The sequence below is a fragment of the Sciurus vulgaris genome (assembly GCF_902686455.1).
Source record: "Sciurus vulgaris genome assembly, chromosome: 4".
Lineage (NCBI taxonomy): Eukaryota > Metazoa > Chordata > Mammalia > Rodentia > Sciuridae > Sciurus > Sciurus vulgaris.
The window spans coordinates 16,613,053-16,636,871 of record NC_136464.1 but is presented as its reverse complement, the minus strand read 5'-3'; the positions used below and the strand labels follow the sequence as shown (position 1 = coordinate 16,636,871).

At 40.9% G+C, this 23,819-nt stretch overlaps 1 protein-coding gene across 2 annotated transcripts in view; it reads left to right on the top strand.

Annotated features, from left to right (window-relative positions):
• Positions 1-310: 310 nt before the first annotated feature.
• PLEKHS1 (pleckstrin homology domain containing S1) overlaps positions 311-23,819 on the top strand; it is a 29,399-nt gene continuing 5,890 nt past the window's right edge. Inside the window, exons 1-12 of one of the 2 annotated variants that reach the window (XM_079136300.1) lie at positions 311-405; positions 3,028-3,073; positions 12,345-12,433; positions 12,558-12,664; positions 13,569-13,703; positions 15,125-15,200; positions 16,080-16,196; positions 18,658-18,780; positions 20,802-20,908; positions 21,813-22,019; positions 22,683-22,784; positions 23,486-23,621. In XM_079136300.1, coding sequence (XP_078992426.1) covers positions 3,046-3,073; positions 12,345-12,433; positions 12,558-12,664; positions 13,569-13,703; positions 15,125-15,200; positions 16,080-16,196; positions 18,658-18,780; positions 20,802-20,908; positions 21,813-22,019; positions 22,683-22,784; positions 23,486-23,621 — 1,227 coding nt within the window. In that variant the 5' untranslated portion in view covers positions 311-405; positions 3,028-3,045. Of the gene's footprint in view, positions 406-2,696; positions 2,810-3,027; positions 3,074-12,344; positions 12,434-12,557; positions 12,665-13,568; positions 13,704-15,124; positions 15,201-16,079; positions 16,197-18,657; positions 18,781-20,801; positions 20,909-21,812; positions 22,020-22,682; positions 22,785-23,485; positions 23,622-23,819 lie in introns of those variants that run through there. The other variant, XM_079136299.1, reaches the window with a different exon arrangement.

Below are 23,819 nucleotides of genomic sequence, written 5' to 3'. Positions count from 1 at the left end.
GAAGCGAAGGAATTGTTTCAGTGGTAGTCACTGTAGAAGGTCAAGGCTGGGTTAGCATTGTCCTCAATAAGAGTTATTGTGACTGTGGTTCAAAGTCTCATAAGACTTTTTTTTTTTATGTTTGCTTTTATTTTTTGGTATTAGATACCTGGAACACCAAGGGCAGTTGTGTGCCAAGCCATAAGAAGAATGAAAGCCCAGGACTTCCCCTAGGGCACCAGCTTCCTTTTGAATTTGTGGCAGTAAACTCTTCTCAACAGTTAGAGTTTGAGAACTTCCTGCTGGTTCACATTTCAAACAGAGCTCACCCTTAATCCCACTCTGGCACCAGAGCTCACATTGAACTGGTGGAGTTCAGGAGACACAGAGGACAAGGCACTTCCCTGAGAGCTGGACCAACTTCCAGTAAGTACTTTCTAATGTGACTGGTTTGGATTCTCAAGACCGTGGTGCTCTGGAAGCTTTTTGCTATAGAGCAGTTGCAAAATTGAAAATGGAAAATTGCAAGTTTGGCAATTGAGAAATCTTGTTTTTATGGTCTTTTCTTCCTAATCTTCTTAAGCTATACAGAAAGGAAATAGGACCTCTTAGTATCATACTCCACAAACCACAAGTGACATTGTAATGAACAGCTGAGGCAGTGAATTGGAGAGATGCTCCTGAGTGAGACCAAAGAGATGAATGGAAAGGTTTTTCTGCTTGTTTGTTCGTTTGTTTATTTGGGGACAGCAACAAGAAATGCAGACACAACTCGGGAAAGATTTCATTCTTGTTCCTTAGATGGGAAGGGCAAAGTGAGGAAGACTGACTTTCAAGTTGGGATGCTGGCTCTGTTTCTTTTTAATTGTGTGCTCCAAGGCAAAGTGGTTTGATCTTTCTAATAACTGTCTCCTTGTCTGTCACTTGGTATTATATCATTGTAAAAATAATATAAGCATCATAGTAGTGTTATGAGGCTCTCTGTACATATCACTTACAAATTCCTGTTATACTCAATAAATGCTAGCCATTGTTAAACAATCATAGAATATCTGCACTGAAAGGACCTGAAAACTAGTATTTATTGAGTTCCTAATAAATACTGAGTGCTCTTCATCAGATGGTCTCAGATGAAGAAATGGAGGCATGCAGGGGTTCTGCCATGTATTCAAGATCACGTCTCTCATAACTGATGGGGATGCAATTAAAACCCAGACCCCACAGTTAACCCACTAAACTATCATACCCTGTGGCCTTATCTGTTGCCTCATTTTGTGGTTGGTGGAGAGAAGTGGGAAGAGTGGTCCCCACAGGTGACTTTGAAGCTCTTCACAGACGCTGGAAGCCAGAGATATCCTTCAGAGCACACTCTGCCACTCACGGTGCACAGGAGTGTGGAAGTCATCAGGAGTGCACTTAAGCATCAATCTGGTGCCCGGTGACACCAGGGGACCCAGGTCCAAGTCACCTAACTCCTCCTCTCTCAAATGCAGTTTTCCATTTGTAACACAGGCTACCTCCAAATGAAACACTTCTGAGACACAAAAGAAATAGCATATGCTGATGCGGGCAATGAGCACCCTTCCCCTGGCTTCCTGAACTCCACCTGTTCATTCTGAGCGCTGGTGCCAGGATGGGGATTAAGTACAAACTCTGAAATGTGAACCTGCAGGAAGTCCTCAAACTGCTATCCTTGGAAGGATTTTACTCTTGACCTTTATAAACAAGACAGGCGTTAAAAATAGTGATGTATTTTATCAGAAGAAATGACTTGGGGCTTAATGACAAATAACAGCCCCAAAACAGCTTGAAGTAAACACAGTGCTTTAAAATATGTTGGCCACAGCTCATCACCGCTTGTATAGTGCTCCAGCTGAGCTTGATCTCATTGCTCACGTGGGAGGGAGCATGGGTGACTTAGAAGGGTGATAACCGCTCGTTCCTAATACTTACTCAGGCATTAATAGCCTAGAATTGGAAGGAAGCTCATGAATTCAATACTAAATCTCAGGGATGATTTTTTTTAATATTGTCCCTGCTTTGAGGGGGATGGGCAAAGAGTTAAGTAATTTATATTATTCCTCTTCCTTGTACAGAATTGATCTTCAGGGAACAAAGGCCTTTGACCTCAAGAACGTGGCATTCTCGCCAGGCATTGCACAGAGCGTGACAAGGGACAAGGGCACTAGTTCTTGAACAAAGCCTTCACATGCCCCAGAAAGGCTGAAATTTGCTCAAATCATCACTACTGTTATTGCACAAGATACCTCAGGAAGGCAATTTCCCTAGGCAGGATAGGTGTGATTTTAGGATCCGGGAAATCTCCCCCACTGGTCTTCAAATAGCTCTTCCATGCCTCTGACAAAGCACCAAAAGGATGCTGTGAGGACATGTCTTAATCTTAACATGTTCCTTTCTGTCACTCAGAGATGAGTCATTTCTACTTTTGGAGGAATGAATAAGTTTATGCTGAAGAAAGGGCCATCAGGAGGGGGGCTCACGGCAGTGGGACGGTAAAGGCCCTGTGCCTTCTCCCCAGTTCACCCTGGCTGCCCTGGCCTTGCCTGTTCGTTTCCCTTGGGAGAAGGCCAGCCCCTGGCATGGAGGAGGGCTTCTCTCTTCTCTAGTCCTTCCTCTAGCCAGCAATGCTTCCTCGCCTGCATCCCATCTGTGGACTCCTGCCCTCTGCCCTGTCCTTATCTCTCCTGCTTGGTGTTGCCGTCACCCAGGGCTCTCTCGTCAGATCTGCTCTTGATGCAGGGACGGAGAAAGCCCTGGAAAGACGGCTCCTTCAGTCACCTTTACAACACACCCACAGACCACCCACTTGGTAAGCACAGCTGCTTGGACTTGTCCACCTCACCATGGCCACCGCCAGCCTCAGGGGCAGGGAAGAAAATACTAAAGAAGGAACGAAAAGGGGACACCCCAGAGCCCATCTCCCCAGCATTCACAAGCACCATCTTGATCCTCAGTACTTCAGTGGCTGATGGAAGAAGCATACAGTTGTTTGGAGACCAACTGACACTTAACCCTTCTTTTTGACAGGTGAGAACAGACGGCCATATGGACAGCAAATCTCCAGAGAGTCCAGGTACCCATGGGGCATAATCTCAAAAGGAAACATCTTTTTGTCAAAAATGAAAAACAAATCCCATCAAGCTGACCAGGACACACACACTGGTTTCAGTGGGGGATCAAGGGTGGACATTCTGGGACCATGATTCTTGGTTTGGAGAATGTAGCACAAATTTTGGATTCACTTCGTTATCTTGTAGGAGCTGACTTGTATAGAAAGTTCACATTTTCTGATTTTTGTGGGCCAAATGTTCCATTTGTGACTTGATAACAAGCAATGACCCAGCAAAGGTGGGGATGGATTTCCCTAACTTTGCATGAAATTCTCACTTAGAGGAACTGCCTAAATTGTTATGAAGGCTTGTGATGAGGGTAGCTTAGGTGTATTAGTCTATTATCATGGCTCGTGTTTACATAATTCATTATAGGTGACTGTTATAAGAGCAGAGTTTAGGATGAAGTAACTTGGAAACCAATTTATCCCATTCAACTAAAAAAATATTTACAAATACCCTGTAAGTCTGCGTAGTTCATATTGTGTGTGCAATGCAGATAGATTAATAGAGTCATTGCACTATTATCATTTCACTGGAACGTTAAGAGAAGCACGCACAAGTAGCTGTATTGAAAAATAAAGGCCAACTCGTGTAGTCAGGCTTTGTTGTAATCTGGAGATAGAGACAAAATGCTGTGGAATCTGAAGAAGAAAATCCTGTGAGGAGTTGTGGAAATGCAGAGAAGCTTTATGGAGAAGGTATTTGAACTGAACCTTACAGGATGAGCAGGGTCTTAAAAGAGACTGGAAAAGAAAATACATTTCAGCAGAAGAGCTGGCAGGAATAAAAACAGGAAGTTGTTCAGAGGCAGAATGTGTCAGACAAGAATGAGATCCTACGGTAGGAACGGGGAGCGTAGAGGATGAGGGTGCAGAAGGGCGTCACCACATGGGACCAGACCTTGACCCCATCTGATTGGGAACCCTCAAAGTATTTTGAGCACAGACATAGCCTGGTCATGAGTTTTAGATTGGTCATATTTTTAATAGCTTTATTATCATTTATTATAATTGTCATGCAATAAACTGTACATATTTGAAGTATACTCTCTGAACCCGGTGCGGTGGCACACACCCGCAACTGGAAGGGGGATCTCAAGTTCAAGGCCAGCCTGGGCAACTTCATGAGACCCTGTCTCAAAATAAAATATAAAGGGCTGGGGATGTCATTCAGTGGTGAAGTCCCTCTGGGTTCAATCCTTAGTACCACTAAATAAATAAACAAACAGAAGAATACTATGAAGTGTAATACCGTGATAAGTTTTGACAGATGCATTCACCTGGGAAACCACCCAATCAAGGTAGTGAACACAACCATCACCATCCAAAGTTTTCTTAGGCCTGTTGGGAGTTCTTCCCTCTAGCACTCAGTCCTGCTTCTCCCAGCTTTGCCTTCTGTCTTTGTATTTGCCTGAGTTTTACACAAACGGAATCTTATGGTACTTCTTATAGTCCATGTAGTCTGTCTTATTCCGCTCACCCTAACTCTTGAAGTTCACTCATGATGTTGTATTAATAGTTTGTCCTGTTTATTCAATAATATCCCTATTCTATGGATGTGCCATAATTTGTTACCTAGCGACAAAATGGTTAGCTTGTTTCCAGCCTTTGCCTATTACAAAGTAAGTTGATATGAACATCTGTATATAGATTTTTGCAAAATTATATATCCCTTTACTTTACCTAGTAGAATGGAAGAATGAGATGGTAGGAAGAGGTTTAATTTTTTTTCACATTAATTTGTTTGGTTTCTTTTTTCAAAAAGCTTTGTTGAGGTATAATTGACCTACAATAGACAGGTTTCAGTTTACAATCTGCTAAGTTTCTGACATAGGTATACACCGAGATGCCATCGCCCCATCAAGATAATGCACCTACCTGTCAATCCCACAAGATTTTTTATTCTTTGCCTCCCCATCTTCCATGCACACACATTTTCCCAGACAACCACTGCTCTGCTTTTTCTATATATAAATTGGAATAGTCTTGAATTTTATATAAATATCAAAAAATAAATAGTATGTAAATTTTATATAAATATCACCATAGAGTATCAACACTGTCTGGATCCTTTCACTCAGCACTATTCTTTTGAGCTTCATTTCTGCTGTTGCATGTATCAGTAGTTGGCTCCTTTTAATTCCCCAATAGTATTCCATTGTATGGGTGCAATACAGTTTGTTAACCCATCACCTGTTGATGGACAGATGGGTTGCTTCCAGTCTTTAGATATTACAAGTAAAACTGCCATGAACGTTCATGATAAATCTTTGCATGGTTGCTTATTCCTTTAGAGTGGAAAGTCTTTTAACTTTTTAAGACAGATTTTAGGAAAAATTAAATGGACCATTTTATTTTAGTTTTTGCAGCACTAGGGATTGAACCCAGGGCCTTGTGCATGTTAAGCAAGCAGCTCTACCATTGAGCCGCACATCCTGAGCCCTAAATTAACCCTTTTAAGGGACATGATTTGATGGCCGTTAGCATATTCACAATGTGGTACAGCCACCAGTTCTATTCAAATCTAAAGCGTGACCTCACTCCTGAATTAAAGCCTGCGCCCACTGAGCCGTTTCTTTCTGTTCTCCCTTCTCCTGAGCCCCTGTCAAGCACCAATCTGCATTCTTGCTCTAGGGATTTGTGTGTTCAGGACATGTCATAGAAATGGAATTATACAGTATGTGACCTTTAGTTTCTGGCTTCTCTGATTCTGCAGAATGTTTTTGATGTTCATCCATGTTAAAGCATTTATCACTACTTCATCCCTTTTATGACTTGATAATGTTCCAGTGTATGTATATTCCACAAATTGTTGATCCAGGCACTTCTTGATGGACATTTGAGCTGTTTCCGTGGTTAGCTCTTGTGACTCGCACTGATATTGTGCATGTGTCTGTGTCCTTATTTGAATTTCCATCTTAATTCTTTCAACTTTATGCTCGAGATTGGAATCAAGGGGCCATATGAAAATTCTGTGTTTAACTTTTTAAGGCGCCACCAAATTGTCTCCTATGGTGTGTGGACCATTTTGCATTCTACCAGCAGAGTCTGAGGGTTTGAATTTCTCCACACCTTCACTGGACACTTACTTTCCACGTCCATGATTATTAATGTAGCCCCCCAGAGAGCACAAAGTGGTTTCTCATTGTGACTTTAATTTCCCTTTTGTGTTGCACGACTTTTCGTGTGCCTTTTAGCATTTGTATATTTTCTTCAGAGAAAAGTCTATTCAAGTCCTTTGCCCATGTTTTAAAATTGGGTTGTTGTTTTTGTTATTGCATTTTAGGAGTTCTATATTAAGCCTCTATCAGATATGTGATTTGCAAATATTTTCCCACTGTTCTGTAGGTTGTCTTTTCACTTTTTTGATAATGTCCTTTGATGCAAGAAAGTGTGTAAATTTGACGAGATCCAATATATCTATTTTTTCTTTTGTTGCTGGTACTTTTGGTGTCATTTTTAAGAACTCACTGTTAAATCCAATGCTATGCAAATTTACCCTTATGTAGTCTACTGGAAATAGTATGCTTTTAGCTCTCAAATTAGGGTCATTGGGTTTTGGGGTTTTTGTTTGGTTTGTTTTGTTTTTGTTTTTGTTGTTTTTTTTTTGCTTGTTTATTTGTTTGCTTTTTGTTTTTCGGTACAAGGAATGAATTCAGGGGCACTTACCACTGAGCCATATCCCCAACCCTTTGTATTTTATTGTATTTGTATTTTATTTAGAAACAGGGTCTCACTGAGTTGCTTAGGGCCTCACTAAGTTGCTGGAGCTGGCTTTGAATTCGAGATTCTCCTGTCTCAGTCTCCTGAGCTGCTAGGATTATAAGCGCACAATACGACGCCCAGCTAGAGTCATTGGTTTTTGAGTGAACATTTTTGTTTGATAAGATGTATAAGTCCAACTTCACTTTTTTAAATGTGTAGATTCTCAGTTGTCCTAGCACAATTTGTTAAAGAGATTATCCTTTCCTCATCAAATGACCTTGACCAATAATGTGTGGGTTTTCTTCTGGATTCTCAACTCTATTACATTGCTCTGTGTTTTTATCTTTGCACCAGAACCATAATCTTGATTTCTATAGTGTTGTAGTAAGTTTTGAAATTGAGAAGCCTGAGTATTCTCTATTCATCTTCACGATTGTTTTGGCAATTCAAGTCTCCTTGGAATTCCATATGAATTTGAGAATTACCTTTTCCATTTCTGCAAAAAGTCACTAAAATTTTGATAGGGATAATGTTGAATCTGTAGATTGCTTTGGGATAGCATTAACATTTTAATGATAATAAGTCTTCCATTCCATTCACATGGGATATCTTTTTATTTATTTTTCTTTAATTTCTTTCTGCAACGTTTTGTAGTTCCCAGTGTACCAAACTTTCACCACCTTGGTTAAATTTATCCCTAGATTTTTTTTTTTTAATTCTACTGTAAATGGAATTACCTTCTTAATTTCATTTTTAGATTATTTATTGCTGGCTTTTATAAATAAGACTAATTTTTGTGTGTTAATTGTGTAAGCTGCTGAATTTGTTTATTAGCTCTAGTAGTTTTTTGTGGACTATTTGAGGGTTTTTATATAGATTCATGTCATCTGCTAATAGAGATAGTTTTACCTTTTCCTTTCCAATTTGGATGCATTTAATTCATTTTTCTTGCCTAATTGCTGAGGATAGAATTTCTTATACAATGTTAAATAGCAAAGCTGAAAATGAGCATTTTTTTCTTGCTTCTGATTTTACAGGAAAAGCCATCAATCTTTGATGTTATTTATAGTTTTTGTTTTATTTTTTAAATAGATGTCTTGTATTAGGTTGAGGAAATTTCCTTCCTTAAGTGTTTGGTGGAAGTTACAGTAGAGCCACTCAGACCTCAAGTTTTCCTTATGTGAAGGTTTTTAAATCTACAATTCCAAGCTTTAAAATAGGTATGGTGGCTATTCAGATTATCTATTTCTTCTTCAGCAATCTTTATCAGTAGATGTAACAAGAAATTTTTCAATTTCACCTAAGTTGTCAAATTTACTGAAATAAAGTTGATTATAATATTTCTTTATTATCATATTCCTATCAATAGAATCTGTAGTTAGGTTCCTTCTTTTCTCCTAATATTGATGATTTGTATTTTCTCTCTGTTTTTCCAGATGTGTCTTGCTAGATAGAGGTTTGTTGATGTTGATATTTTCAAAAAATCAACTTCTGGCTTCCTTAATTTTCTCTACTGTCAGTTTTCTATTTCACTGAATTTCACTTTGATCTTCAGTTCCTTTCCTTTACTTACATTTAATTAATTCATCTTTTTCATGTTTCTCAAGGTGGAAGCTGAGGTAATTGATTTGAGACCTTCATCTTTTTAACTGTAGGCATTTAGTGCAATAAATTTAGCCCTAAATACTCTCAAGTGGCATGCAAAAATTCTAATTTATTGTTTTAATTTTCATCAAATCCAAAGAACTTTCTAACTTATCCTAAAGTTTCTTCTTTGAGTTATTTATTTCAGGAAATTTTTAAAAATATCTTTCTTTTATTGATTTCTGATTTGATTAGAAATTTTACTCTGGGAATACAATTTTATGACTTGAATCTTTTTAAATTTACTGAGACTTGTTTTACAACCCAGATTACAGTCTCTCTTGGTAAACGCTGCCTGTACCTGTGAGAAAAATGCTGCCTGTACCTGTGTTGTTGAGTAGAATATTCTGTATTCTACAAATACCAATCAGGATAAGTTGGTTGATGATGTTGCTCAAGTCTACTATATCCTTGACCAGTTTTTACTTATTTGTCCTATCAGTTATAATAAGAGAACTATTTAAGTCTCTGACTGTATTTAAGTATGTCTATTTCTCCTTGTAGTTCTATTAGGTTTTCCTTCAGATATTTTGAAACTCTGTTTTTAGGTGCATATATGTTTAGGATTGTTATGTCCTCTTAGGATCAATTGACCCCTTTATTATTATGAAATGACCTTCTTTATCCCTGGTAGTATTCCTTACTTTGAAATATATATTGACATTAATATAGCCTTTGCAACTTTCTTTGGGCTGGTGTTAGCAGACTGTACCTTTTCTTTGTGATGCTCCTGCATCAGCCTTCCAAGTAGCTGGGATTACAAGTAAGCGACACCCACTCAGCTTTGTATTGCTATTTGTTTTATATTTGTCTCTTCTTTGTTTCCTCCCCTCATCTTTTCTCCCTTCTTTTGGGTTAACTGAGAATCTTAATAATTCTGTCGAATCTTCTTTATTGGCTTATTAGTTATCATTGGCTTATTAGTTATGTGTTTTACTATTTTAGTGATTACTTTAGGGCTTCTCTACATTTTAATATCATAATCTAACAAGTGATTTTATACCAATTCACAAATAATACAAGAACCTTACAAAATAGCATTTCCATTTTCCCCTGCTGACCTTTATGCTACTATTGGAGTGCATTTTATTTTTGTGTCTGTTATAATGTGCACAATCAGTGTTAGTTTTGTTTAAATAGCCAATGGGTTTTTTAATGTGTTAAATAATAAGAAAAAATCTCACATGTTTGCCCTGTAGTTACCATTTCAGTATTCTTCATTGCTTTCATAAATTCAGATTTCCATCTGGAAGATTTCCTTCTGCCTGAAGGACTTCCTTTAACATTTTCTATACTGCGAATCTCCTGAAGATGAATTCTTCTAGCATTGCTTATCTGAAAATGTCTTGAAATTACTTTTATTTTTAAAAGATATTTTTGCTGCATACAGAATTCTAGATGACAGTATTTCTTTCATAACTATAAATATATCGTTCCATTTTTTTCTTGTTTGCATTGTTTCTGACTTGAAATCAGTATCTTCGTTCCTAATTTTTGTTCTGTACACACCATGTCTTTTTTTCCACTGGTTGCTTTTAAAATTTTTTTTCTTTATCACTGTTTTGAGCAACTTGATTTTGATCTGCCTTAGTGTATTTTCGTGTATCTTGTGTTTCATATGTTTTGCACTCATGTCTTGTTTGGCTCTTGAGATTTATAACTTTAAGTTTGTAATATTTATAGCATTATTTCTTTGAATATTTTTTTCTGTCTTCCTCCCCCACTTTAAGAGATTCCAATTACTTGTATATTAGGTCACTTGAAATTGTCTGCAATATATTTGTGCTCTTTTTATGTTTTAAATTCTTTTTTTTTTTTACTTTTTATTTATTTTGATAGTCCTTATTGCTTTGCCTTCAGCTCATTAATCTTTTCTTCTACAATGTTCAATCTCTGTTACTCCCATCCAGTGTATTTTTTTCTAAGACATTCTAGTTTTCATCACAAAATGTTCACTTTGTGTCTTTTTAAGTTTTATTTCTCTACTTAACTTCTGGAAAATGCAGTGATGATAACTTCTTCACTGATCTTCTCTGCCAATTCCAACACCTGCGTCAGCTCTAAGTCTGTTTGGATTGGTTGATTGCGCTCTTCGTCATAGTCCTGTTTTCCTGCCATTTTTGTGTGCCTGGTAATCTTGGACTGATGGCCAAACTTTGCAAATTGTACCTTATTTGGTACTGGGTATTTTTTTTATAATTCCTATAAATCTTGATCTTTGTTCTGGGATGCAGCTAAGTTTCTTGGAAACAATTGGAACCTTTTGAGTCTTGCCTTTATGATTTGTTAGGTGTGTTTGGCACAGTCTTCAACCTAGGGCCAATTATTCCTCATGGCTAAGGCAAGACCTTCCTGAATACTCTACCTAATGCCCCATAAATTGTAAGTCTTTACTTTTGCTGGCCCTGTGTGAGCACTGAATACTGTTCCTTGTAATCTTTTCTGATGGTTTTTCCTCTGGCCTCAGGTAGATTCCGCATACCCATGTGCTGATCAGTATTCTTGAATACTTGAGGAAGACTCTGTGTGTTGCCCTTTGGTCAAGCAAACCAAAGCAAAGCCACTTGCTATTAAAATCAGGTGGTAAATATGATTAAATAAAGAAGGTACTCATACATTTACTATTCTCTGTAGTGTTGAAATTATAGACAGTTTTTATTTTATTTTTTTTTTGTATTTTCTAAGATGACTACAAGAAATATGTACTACTTTCATTATTTAGAAGAACAAAGTGTTGTTAAAATAGTTTTTTTTTGGGGGGGGGGTAGTGCTGGGGATCAAACCCAGGGCCTTGTGCTTACAAGGCAAGCACTCTACCAACTGAGCTATTTCCCCAGCCCCTAAAATAGTTTTTTTAAGAGATTGGTTTTACTTTCACATTCAGGATATAGGTCTAGTTTGAACCTGGCTTTGGAAAGGGCAGGTTTTGCTAAAGATTGACAGCGTCTTTATTGTGAAATCAAAATCAGGATTCTGGAATACAGATGTTGGGATCGGTATTCTAGTATCCAGTTATTCTGGTGGGACAGCTGTCCTGACTTTCCTTCTCTCCCCAACTTCTGCAGCCATCCCACTTGCCCCCCCACACACACACACACGTTCGCCACTTCTTTTTTAATAGTGGGTGATTTGACTTTTATTTGCAAACCGAAGGGCCTGCAGAATTATCTTGCTCCTGGGACAGGAATGGCGACAAACCTGTGCTGACACCTAGAGAGTCAGTGACCTGTTCCAGAAACAGAGCCAGACAGGGGCGAACTGAGCAAAGGTGCCGTGAAGCTTCTGGGAACGACAACCCTCGCTGTGGAAGAGGAAGAGTCACACATTTGCTCCTTCGTTTTCTTGGGCTGTCATGGGACAATCTTTTTTTTTTTTTTTTTAAATACTACTGATTTACCTGAGGACATGTAAAAAATAGACTAGCAGATGCAAAATTAAAGACTGGCAATAATGCTGTTTCGGTCATCCATGAAAGTGACAGCAAAGCTTACATTCAAGTTGGAGAAGAAGCAGTGGTTAAGAAGGGTGGACTTGAGATACCTGTGGATATATAACTGATAAAGTATATAGAAAAGGGGAACGCAGGCTGACTCCAAGTGTAATGATAAAGGAAAGGTTGCAGGAAAGCATACACTGTCTTAAATCACATGATAATCTTTATGTTTAAAGTCTAAGCTGCCCATTAGCCTTCTAATTAGATATATTAGGGAGACAGTTGCATAGTCTGAAGCTACAGGGAAATCTAAGATGAAGATAAAGGACAATCTTTTGAGTAACTGAATGATTTGAAGACCTTTCCAGAAATAGTGTTATCAGATTGAAGCAGTTCTCTTCTGAAATTTATGAGGGAACAAACTGAGTCTTGTTCACTTTCTTTTATTAGGCAAGCAACTTACATTTTATTATGAAAATGAAATCTATAAACAAGATTACTTTATTAAGTCACCACCTCCTCAACTTTTCTTCTCCGCAGTAAGTATTCACTACAGATTAACAAGCCACCCACCAGCATCATGAGCTTTTTTTTTTTTTAATCCTCTCTTCCTCTGAGATTTAACTGAGATGCAAAACTTTTTTTTTTTTTTTCACTCTTCAGACCTCGTGGAAAAAGCGTTTTTGCGTCCTGTCAAAAAATGGGGAAAAGGGCCTTACTCTTTCCTATTACAAAGACCATCACAAACGAGGTTCCCTTGAAATTGATCGGTTTGTATCCAAGCAAGAAAACTTATAACACATATTATCAAGTCAAATACTAACAAGTTGCATGTAAATTTAATCTTAAATCATTGACAGAAGAACTAAGGACTTCAACTCTATTATGGTATTTGTGGTTGAAAAGGAACTAAAATTATGAACACTTGGGTAAGAGTTAGTTAAGTGTTTATTCATATTAATAAGCATTTATTTGAGAAGGACTTTAATTAATAAGCATTTATTTGAGAAGGACTTTCACTTAGTTTATAGATGGGAAGGAGCAGATGAAATTGCTGTTTTAAAAAGCCAAGATGGGTCTTAAAAATATTTAGGTTAACCATTTTTGTCTTCTCTTTAAGATTGTATACAAAATAAAAATTGGAAAAGATGATTTGTGAAATCAAGAATCCAACTGAGCTGGGTGTGGTGGCACAGGCCTGTAATCCCAGTGATTTCGGAGACTGAAGCAGAAGGATTGCAAGTTCAAAGTCAGCCTCAGCAACTTAGCAAGGCCCTAAGCAACTTAGTGAGACCCTGTCTCAAAATAAAACATTAAAAGTAAAGGGCTGGAGTGTGTCTCAGTGGTTAAGCACCATGGGTTTAATCCCTAGTGCCAAAAAAAAAAAAGAAGAAGAAGAAGAATCCAATGGAAACAGGATCTTTTGAATTAAATTTCAGGTTGAACACAGTGTTTCAGTTAATGATGAACCAGATCCAAAGTCCACATTTATTTTCTAGAAAAAAATAATTCAAATAACAGCAATAATAATTCAAATTATTGGATGCTTTTCAAAACACGGATTAAGCGGATCTTAAGTTTTATTCAATATGCATTCTAATGTAAAATTTTAGTCAGTTTTCTTTCTCATTTGGTATGTACATTGGTTTAGTGCTTTGTGTCTATGTCTCACAGAAATGCCAGCGTCACCATTGGTATAAATAGCCAGGAAAAGCTGCAGTCTGTGCAGAAGATGTTTAAATGCCACCCAGAAGAGGTGATGTCCATCAGAACAACTAACAGAGATTACTTCCTCATCAGCCATGACAGGTAGGCTGTGAGGAGACAGAGTTGTCTCCTGTATGTGAAGCAAAGGCAAACTGAAAACTAGAACACTTTAAACCAACAACAGAAACCCATGGCCACAATCTCAAATGCCAGCTGGGCAGCCTTCATCACTTGTGAAAATATCTTTGAAACTCACAATAGGGGCTGGGGTTGTGACTCAGTGGTAGAGCGCTTACCTAGCACGCGTGATGCACCGGGTTCCGTTCTCAGCACCACATAAATAAAGGTTCATCAGCAACTAATTTGAAAAGAACTCACTGTACTAGTTTCCAAAGGCTTCTATAATGAGGTGCCACAAACCAAGTGGCTTCGAAGAACAGAAATGTATTGTCTCACTGTTCAGGGGGCTAGGCAATGGAAGTCAAGGTGTGGGCAGGGCTGTGTTCCCTCTGATGACTCCAGGGAAGGACCAGTCCTGGAGTCCCTTCTAACTTCCCTTGACTTGTGGCCGTGCGACTCTAGTCTTCACACGGTGTTCTCTGTGTGTACGTCTCTCTGTGTCTAAATTCCCCCGTATGTAAGGACACCGGTCATGTTGCGTTAGGAACCACCTCTACTCCACTATAACCTCATCTTAACTAATTATATCCACAACAAACCTATTTCCAGATAAGACCACAATCTGAAGAGTTAGAATTAGAATGAATGTATCCTGGGAGGGAGGGGGCACAATCCAACCCATAATAGTCATCACCACCCCGATACATCCCAATAAAAGAACCTAATACACGAATACCTGTACAAGCTACATTTATCAGGGAGGGCCCGTGCTCACCCTGAAGGCGTCCTCTCTTTGAAGAGCAGCTCCCAGTGCTAGTGAAGGTGCTCGCTGGATCTTTGCACATGCTTATCTGCTGGAGGGCGAGGCCATGGTGGGAGGAGGAGGCTATACATAAGAGGCCGGGAATACCAAAGCCCGAGGACACTGGTTTGCCCAAAGACCCAGAGCTTTCTTTTAAACTATTGTGAAGTCAACAGAGAAGAATATGGGGTTCACATGCGTTCATTCAAACACAGCTCTTCCTGAAGACACGCATTCCCTGAGCGGAGGCACACCAGGATAGCTGCCAAGTGGCGCTGAGAGGCTAGAAGGGCACTGGGCTCAAGAACGCCATGGAAATCAGAGCCCAAAGTCCCACGCCCTGTGATTAATACTCTTATTTTTTGTTTCCCTTCTCATTCTCTGAGCTTTCCTCACAGAGAAGGCATGAGGGTTCATTCTAGTGTGCAAATGTGGAGCAGGTGGGCCTCTGAAGCTACCTCAAAAAAAAAAAAAAATCTGTGTTTCCTGAGTAGCTGCTCCCACAGCCTGCTCTCTCCAGGATAAAAGAAGCCTCTGGTTCAAAATGAGTGCAGGTGCGCTTGTTCCCGCGTGTCAGCTCAAAGTTTACTGCCCTCCATAGGGAGAAGATTAAAGACTGGGTCTCGTTTATGTCATCATTTTGCCATGGTGGACGAGCAGCTCACCAGAACACCAAGGTGACTATCACTCATAAAATAACAGACACACCTGAACACCGCCCTCTCTTAACAGAGACGACGGTAGCTTTTTCTTTCCCCTTGGCAACAGGCATTAATACTGGGAATAAAGAAGTGAGGAAACAGACGTCCTTATTATGGTTTATGAGGAACAAAAGAAAAAAGTACTTTTGTGTTTTGCAAGAGAGCTAAAATACAGACATTTCAAATGTTTGTTATTTTGGTGGGGGGACTGAAAGGAAAGGAAACATTTTTTTATAGTAACTAGATCTCTACTATTGTACCTCATTGTTATTCTAGCTACACAAGAAGTTCTCTTTTGAATGACTACATCTAGGGCGGTTTCTATAAAAATGTTTTTCATCTATCTTGCATTTTAATATAATGCCAGTTGTGTAAAGCTGGTAGTTTAAAGTTTTTAGTTTGCTTCTTGCAGGCCCTTGTTGATCTGCCGAGTCCTGTGTGGGTGCAGGCCTTGACAGTGGGACTTTGCTCTCTAGGTGTCTTTATTCACGTGTTTTCGAGGTTGTTCCATGCTTACAGTAAAAGCCAAGGTGCAGGAGAATGCAAAACCTCTCTATAAGTAAAGTCGACTGATAGAGCAGAGAGGGCAGGGTGCAGAGGGAGATATGGCTGAGAAGATAAGGTGAGGAAGCTCAGGGCGTCCCTCAAGACCAGGCGGAGTGTCCTCAGGGTTGGGAACAGATGAAGAGCAAGCTGACAGGGTCAGCCCTGTCTTAGTGAGATAGCGCTTGCCCGTGGCAGCCCAAGGCTGAGACAGCCGAGGAGACCCTGAGGCAGGAACCCGTGGAGGTTCTTCCTTCGTTCCAAACAAGAGATCAGCTGTGTCCTGATAACGATTTCCTTTTTCCTACGCAGGAGGGACCCTCACTGGGTGATAAGAGACCCACTTCCTACCCCGGCCCTCTCGTTGGTCCTTCCAGCATGATGGAGGCTGTGAGCCCCACCTCCCCACGGAACAGCCTGCCAGACGTGGTAATCAGAATCACCTTCTTCTCTCTCGGGACCCTTGATCTGCTACCTCCATCTGTGTTCCATTTACATGCTCTGGACACACATCTGGTACGCTGGCCTGCGGCCCCTCTGCTAAGGCAAAACTTGCTGGCACCTCGCCTTCCCTTTACCCACAGGGCACAGATGCCGCTGGAGAAAGCTTCTCTGAGTGATTTCCTGCTCTCCCCTCTGGGCTTCTCAGGTGAGGGTGAAGTTTCTCACTAATTTCTTTCATTCACCTCTGTTGGTCTTGCTTCTCATTATAACTGCATGCTACCTCCTCTTCATTTCTAATGAAATCCAGCGGAGGGAGTGAAATACAACACACCGCCTGGCCTCTTGAAAGCAACTCGCCATTCGCCCTCGGCTGCCTTGCCTCCGCCATGTTTCCAGCTTGGATCTCGGTCATAAACAGGCTGTGTGGTTCTGTTGAATGCTGTTTCCTCCCTTAGAGCCTGACCCTCTCTCTGGATCCCAGCCATCCCTAGTGAAACAGCCTCCTCGTTTATCTAGTTGGGAGCTTTTCAGAGCATGTCACACTCACCAGGCCAAACCCCTTGTCCCAGTTATCCTTTTAGTGAGTGGAAATTATCCTGGGACCCTTTTGAGCCAATACCTCTTATTTTCACTCTTGAGGTCTCCTTTTCCCCCAGAGAAAACATTATTGATCACTTTGCCTTTTTACACTATTTAGATCCAGTGATTTTATAACCAGCCTGAGTTAAGCATACCATAGCTTATTGGGTTCTGCCATTGTTGTCTAACCCACTTTCCCATCATCCCAGGTAGAAAAACTTCAATATATTCTATTATATACAATTATATAACATAATTATATACTTATAATATTGCAATTATAATATAACCATGTTAATTAATATTAACTAATATAATAATATATATGCTCTAGATTATGATTTCTAACCTATTTGAATGCACCTGTGTCAATTTGGCTACAATATTCACAGTATTGAAAATTTTGGACTTAATGGATTAAGTGGGACCCTTTTCTATGAGTGTTTTAGTCAGCTTTCAGGTGCTATAACAGAATACACTGACTGGGTAGTTGATAAAGAAAAGGAGTTTATTTTTCACAGTTCTGGGGCTGAAGCCCAAGATCAAGGGGTTGTGTCTACTGGGGGTCTTCTTGCTGTGCCATAAACAAGCAAGGCAGCACATGCAAGAAATGGAGGAAGTCAGGACAAAATCATCTTTTCTGTCAGGAAACCATCCGTTACTGACATCAGTGCATTCAGGAGGTCAGAACCCAGGACCTGATCACCTCTTAAAGGCCCCACCTCTTAATACTGTCACAGTGGCAACTTGGTTCCAAAAGGACTTATGGAGGGCACATTTAAACCAATGAACTTAGAACTGGGAGATGCACACAACTCAAGTACAGATGCTCTTGGACTTACGATGGGGCTACATTCCAACACACCCTTCATGAACAGAAAATATCGTAAGTTGAAAATGCAGTTAATACAGCTAAACTCCTGGACATCAGAGCTGAGCAGCACAGTCCAGGAGCGATTGTTTTCCCTTGGAATTGTAGTGCTGCCTGGGAGCAGTGGCTCATGGCTGTTACCCAGACTTGCAGGAGAATATCATACCACAGATCGCTAACCCAGGGAAAGATCAAAATTCGAAATCTGAAGTGTGCTTTCTGCTGAATGTGTATCATTTTCACATCATCAGAGGGTCGAGAAATCACAAGTTGGACCATCCTAAGTTGGGATTACCTGTACACTTTTTTTTTTTTTTTTTAAATACCTTTCAAGGACTTCCCAGAGAACATTCAGGATCTTTTCAAAAACCCCTGCCCTAAGGCTTTGTTCTTGGAAGAATTAAGTTGTGCTTATAACAATTCTCCTGCCACACAAAGCAGCCACTTTAGTAGAGTATGTGGGCTCTACGGGGAAGAGAAGGCTATCATTGATTTGTTGAATCTACATCACCTTGACTCCTATAACCCATACCATCACGTGATCAATGCTGCCTAAGTGCATTGCTGTGGAAACAGAAGTAAGTGAGCAAAACACAAAAGAGGTCGAGTGAACAAGAGGAAGGGCGCAGTGCCCTGTCTCCGAGTTAATTACCAGCTCAGATGGCACCAGCTGATAACGAAAAAGGCAGGGGTGGGGACACCATGGCATTGCTTAGTAACTAAGAATGCCACTCCCAGGACAAAACCACTTGTTCTGAGTTATGCTTCGTGTAGTAGAGAAAGAAGTCTGAATGATGTGCTTATGTATTTCAAACATCGGAGGTGATGCAGACTCAAGAAGCCCATTCAAGGTGTGTGGACTTGTGGGTGGAAGCTTGGAAGGTCCTTTGATCTTCAAATCCAACTCATCTATCATGACTTTTCCAGAAAGCATGTGGCTTAAGTCTGTCTCTTGAAAATAAAATCATTAATTCCTTTTGCATCTCTTTTTTGCAGTATTTAATGGAAAAAAGTCCTCCAGGATTCAAGCAGACTCATCTTCCACATGATTTCTTGTCAGAGACCACTCAAGATACAGAAGAGAGTCATTATCTTAGTCCTCGAAGTGTTCTTTTAGAGGTAACCCCTCCCATCTATTAATGGCTCGTTTCTTTGGGAAATGTTTACTGAGCCCCTCCTGTCTTGCATTATTTGTGGGGAATCAGAGGAGAATCAGGACAGATGAGGAGCTCTTTTGGCTCTGACCCTGGCTTTGGACCTACCACAATACGTGACAGAGAAGGGCTCCCTGCTATAAAGGGATGTTTATACAATGTCCCAGGGTGCACCAGGGGTGGGAAGAACAGAACCTGATTTCCAAACAGAAAACCAGAGATGATTCTGAGGAGGAGGTGACAATTGACCTAACTGGATGGGTAAAATTTGGACCTGGGTGGCTTACTTGGGGAGCCTTTCATTATTCTAAACTGAAAAAAAAAATAAGAGCAAAAGGTAGATCCTTGGGTGATGAATTGTGTGGTGTGTTTCAGTCTGCCTGTTGGTAAATCGGAGCCCTTCTGAGTGCCAGGCACTGTCCTGTCCCAGGCATGGTGGCCTCAGTGATGAACCCTCCCTCCAAGCTCATGATCTAATCACTTGCCACATGATAATGCGACACAAAGAGGCAGCCAGTGGTTGGGAGCATCAGAAATGGGATGGATTTTCTCTCTACCGGAGTCGGGGAAGGTTTCAGGAATGAAATGGCATTTGATATGTGTATGGTGAATAGTTCAGTTAGGTGGCAATTCAGAGTATGTAGGGACAAAACAGAAAAAAGAATCAGTCCAGGATAGTCTCGAAAGCTGAGTTGGCTTCACTCTGTAAGCAGCATCGGGGCCATGCTGGCTTCTGAGTTGGGAAGTGGCAGAACTTGAATTCTTATCCAGCCATATGAACCTGGCCCCTCCATCTGTGCTGGATGCAGAGAGGAGAATGGGCGTGGGAGACAGGAAGGGCAAATGACTGGTGGGGGAGGGCAGGCATCATTTCCCGGACCTGGGGTTTTCTACTAGAGGGTGACATATGTTCCCTTAAAGAGGCATGCTGGGGTCAAATAAGTTATGGAAGTGCCAAGCTGAACAAGCTTCTTAGCAGCAGAGTCCTCGGATCCTCTAGTATGCAGTGGTGCATTATAAATAGGCGAGTGGTACACAACACAGCATTTCCCAAGCTCATCTGCGTGCTGAAGCCTTCCTTCATCAAGAATATTTTCATGCTAGGGGACAGTCTTTTATGATAGTTCAACCAACCAATCTAGTGTTTCTCAAACATCGGATATAATTCATGCCTGGCATTTGCTAGGTACCATAAGGAATGAAGAGTCCAGGAAGCAGATAAATCGGTGCAACAGAAATTCAGAGAGTCATCAGCGGTGGTAGGGCGATTAGGGCAGGCTGTGGGGCTTTGGCCAGGCTTGAACACAGTGTCAATGGCCAGAAGAGAAAAGGGACATCCCAGGTGAAGTAAACAGCATGAACATGAGGACTAGGAAGGCACCACTGGTAAGGGGCAGCCCTGGGAAGACGGGCTAGATTGAAAGCAGTCTTCCCGTGTGGGCTTAATGGTGAACAAGGGAGGTACATCTTGGGCTTTCCAGCAACTATTGCTGCCCCTGACTCTTAGTTCTAAGGGATTGGTTGAGCACCTCCCAAGGGCAGAATTTTCTAGAACCTTCAGGTCTCCTCCAGCAACTTGGGTGGCCTGTAAGCACAGTAGCCTATGACCAGCTCCACATTGAGTCTGGTCTTTGACCTTCCCACTTTCATGTTTCTGTGGTAGAATAGTCTGGGGACAAGGGTTCATGCCATTAAGTGCCTAGTGGTAAAATATGAAGGTAAACAGCAATTTAGTCCAATAGATCACTTGTATCAGGAAGCACGGGGCACCCAGGAAGAGAGAATGGACTTTGAATCTGCCAGGAACTTCATTGGGTCAGGCTTGTGGATGGTGAGTTTGATTGATATTCCCTAAATGAGGATCATTATTCATCCAATGGTAGAGATACTTACTAGTTCGGGGTCCAGGTCAGTGATGTTTGGAGTAAGAAGGTTCCTGGCTGATTGGCAGACTTGCATCTTTACATTTATTCCTCTTGTCTTTAGTTGGATAATGTTATTGATTCCAATGATTCTGGTGAATCCATTGAACCTGGTAGTGAAGATCAGGTCTCTAAGACAACTGAGTGCCATTACATGTCTATGAAATCCTGGTAAGTAAAAACGGCCATTTTAAAAATTGATTTTAGCTATCCTCAAACAATTACTGTCAATTCATTTTTTGGACACAATACCTTTATTTTATTTATCTATTTTTATCTTGGGCTGAAGATCAAACCGAGCGTCTCACATGTGCTAGGCAAGTGCTCTACCACTGAGCCACAACCCCAGCCGCCAATTCATTTTTAATAATTGGCAAATTGATAGAAATATTATCACAGACTCCATTCAATATAAGTAGAATATCTCTTATCTGAAATGCTTGGGTCTGGAGGTGTTCCAAATTTCAGTTTTGGGAATATTTGCATATACATAATAAGACGTCTCAGGGACGGAACTCAAGTCTAAACATGAAATTCATTTATGTTTTATAGACATCTTTTACACATAACCTGAAGATAACTTTATGTGGTATTTTTAATTTTGTGCCTGAAACCAAGTTTCACAGAGTTTTCCACTTACAGCATCTGGTCGGCACTGAACATTTCATATTTTGTAATGTAGCATTTCAGATTTCAGGTTCTTGGACGAGGGATGCGCAACCTGTACTCTCAAAAGCAGAAAAAATGGCAATGGTTTCGCCACCCACAGAAAACCGTTTGTGACAACCTCAGGACATTTTCTGTCTGGGGAAGTTGTTTCCTATTTTGCGTTTATGTCTCTCACACTCACTTGTCCTCCAAGCCCTGTAAAGGGTTATTTTGGTTCTACATCCATTTTTAGAAGGAAAGCTTGTTGGATATGATTCTAACTGTGGCTGTGATTCGGAGGGTTGGACGCGCTTCAAGACCTTGTTAGTTTTCACGTGGCTGTTGGCTACTTAAATCTGACACACACCGTGGAAAGTTGTAAATAGACATGCTAAAAAAGGGTTTGTTTTAACTTCTTCTACTCTAGTTTTTTCAAGGATCCACTCAATGCATCTGCTGAGTGCCCAAAGGAGGCCCAGACCTTTCCAGAACCCCAGCACGGGGGGCTTCACCTGCAAGAACCAGACTCAGAAAGTGACCCGTGCCTGTCACCTGCCAATCCAGAAACACAGACCACAGATGATAAGAAGGGGTCAACCTCACTAACTGTTGTGAAATTGTCGATATTACTCAAGTAAAGTTCTAATTTCGAAAAATTTTATGGGTTCTGGGAGCGAGACAGACCTCCTGTTTTTAGTTAGGATTCAAATTTTGAAGCGGTTCCTAAAAATCTCCAAGTCAGCCAAGAATCTGACCAGCCTCTCCTTGTCATTGATGTTGTGGCCAAGGACAGTGAATAACAGAGCTGGACAGAAAGCAGTCCCCTGGGCTGGGGGTGGCACTTTTGGCTACTTTTAAAAGTTCTTCTTTGGCTAGTCTTTCAGGTCCTGGGACTTTGGATCCACACTGACCAGAGTAGTATGCCATTGTTATTGCTACAGGCAGGCAGGTCACAGGAAGCTTGGTGATAGACAAGGAAGGGGATGCTCAGATTTGAAGTGTTGCCAAGAGCCGTTGACAAGATCATTGTCATTTTAAGAATGCTCTTATAACCAATTTATTGTGTCCTCCTCTTCTCTATCATTTCCCGCCCACTATCACGTCCAAAGAAGGGTGGGGAAGGGATATTAATGAGTAACTTTCACTAACTTAAATTCACATTTTCTCCAAATGTTTTGAACAACTTTTAGCTGGAAAATATCTCAGAAATAGGAGCCCAAAAATCTGCTTAGAGAGGACAGTTCAAGAGCCAGGGACAGTCGCCTGAAGTGACTTTTACAAATGTTTTCTCTCTCAGCAACATCCCTGATGACAGCCACTTGGAGAGGCTGAATATGTTCCTTTCTCCCCCAGATGTCATAAACTATCTTGCTCTTGTCGAAGCCGCAGGACGGATATGGTAGGTGGGAGACTGGCCTGTTGTGGACTAGACAGGAGATGCTAAGACAGGAAGAGAACTGTCATCTCGAAACACTGTATTTGACAAAACCGAGTGGGGACTTGGGCTGTCAAATTGTCACATAAAAGAATCAATGAGTCCTTGGCCAGGCTGTGGACTTACTGAGGCTGAGCTCACTCATTCGTGAATTTGCTAATTCATTCTTTAGCTGTGCGCTGTGTAACCTCTTGGGCTCACTGTCCACAAACACTTATAGATCATTCTTTGTTTACTTGAAACTGGGGGGTTATAAAAATTTTTAAACAAAACAAATAGAAAGGTGGCACTACCTTCCCAGGGTCACACAGCTTGGTGACAAAGCCACATAGACAAGCAAATGCAAAGTGCATTTTATTGAAAAGTATAATGAGTAAGGTGCTCTCACAATGCAGAAGTCCAGGAACAGGGGCAATTAACTGTAGAAAAGGAAGAAGTTCAGAGTCCATAGGGCTTTGCAAGGGCAAAATGATTTGTGCAGGACTTTGGGGGGAGGGCTAAGCTCCAACAGTAGTGACTGAGGAGAATTTACTCACACAGAAAAAGGAGGTGGTCAGCTTTAGCGGAGGCCCTGCACAGCTCCACGTGAGGAGTCTCTGCAGGCCCTGCCTTCCCTGTGAGCTCCGTCTCACACGCTGGTACTGAGCCCTGTCTTTCCCCTGCAGTGTGGCCCAGTGGGAAGGCCCCCCGCACCTGGGATGCTTATTTTGCCATGGAGATCACATCTTGGCTGTGAATGACCTGAAGCCCCAAAGCCTGGAGGAGGTCTCCCTGTTTCTCACCAGGTCCATACAGAGAGAGGTGAGTCCTACTGACCAGCCCCGGCCAGGGCAAGTCAGTGCCAGGAGGAGCAAGAGCGAGGTCTTACCAGGAGTCTGAAAAGTACCCGGGATACAAATGTAACTCTGCCTTTCACATAAGGTAGTATTTGCAAGAGTACTGGGCTGGGAGACAGAGCACCTGACTCTTGACCTCAGACACAGCACAGTGTAGGAAAAA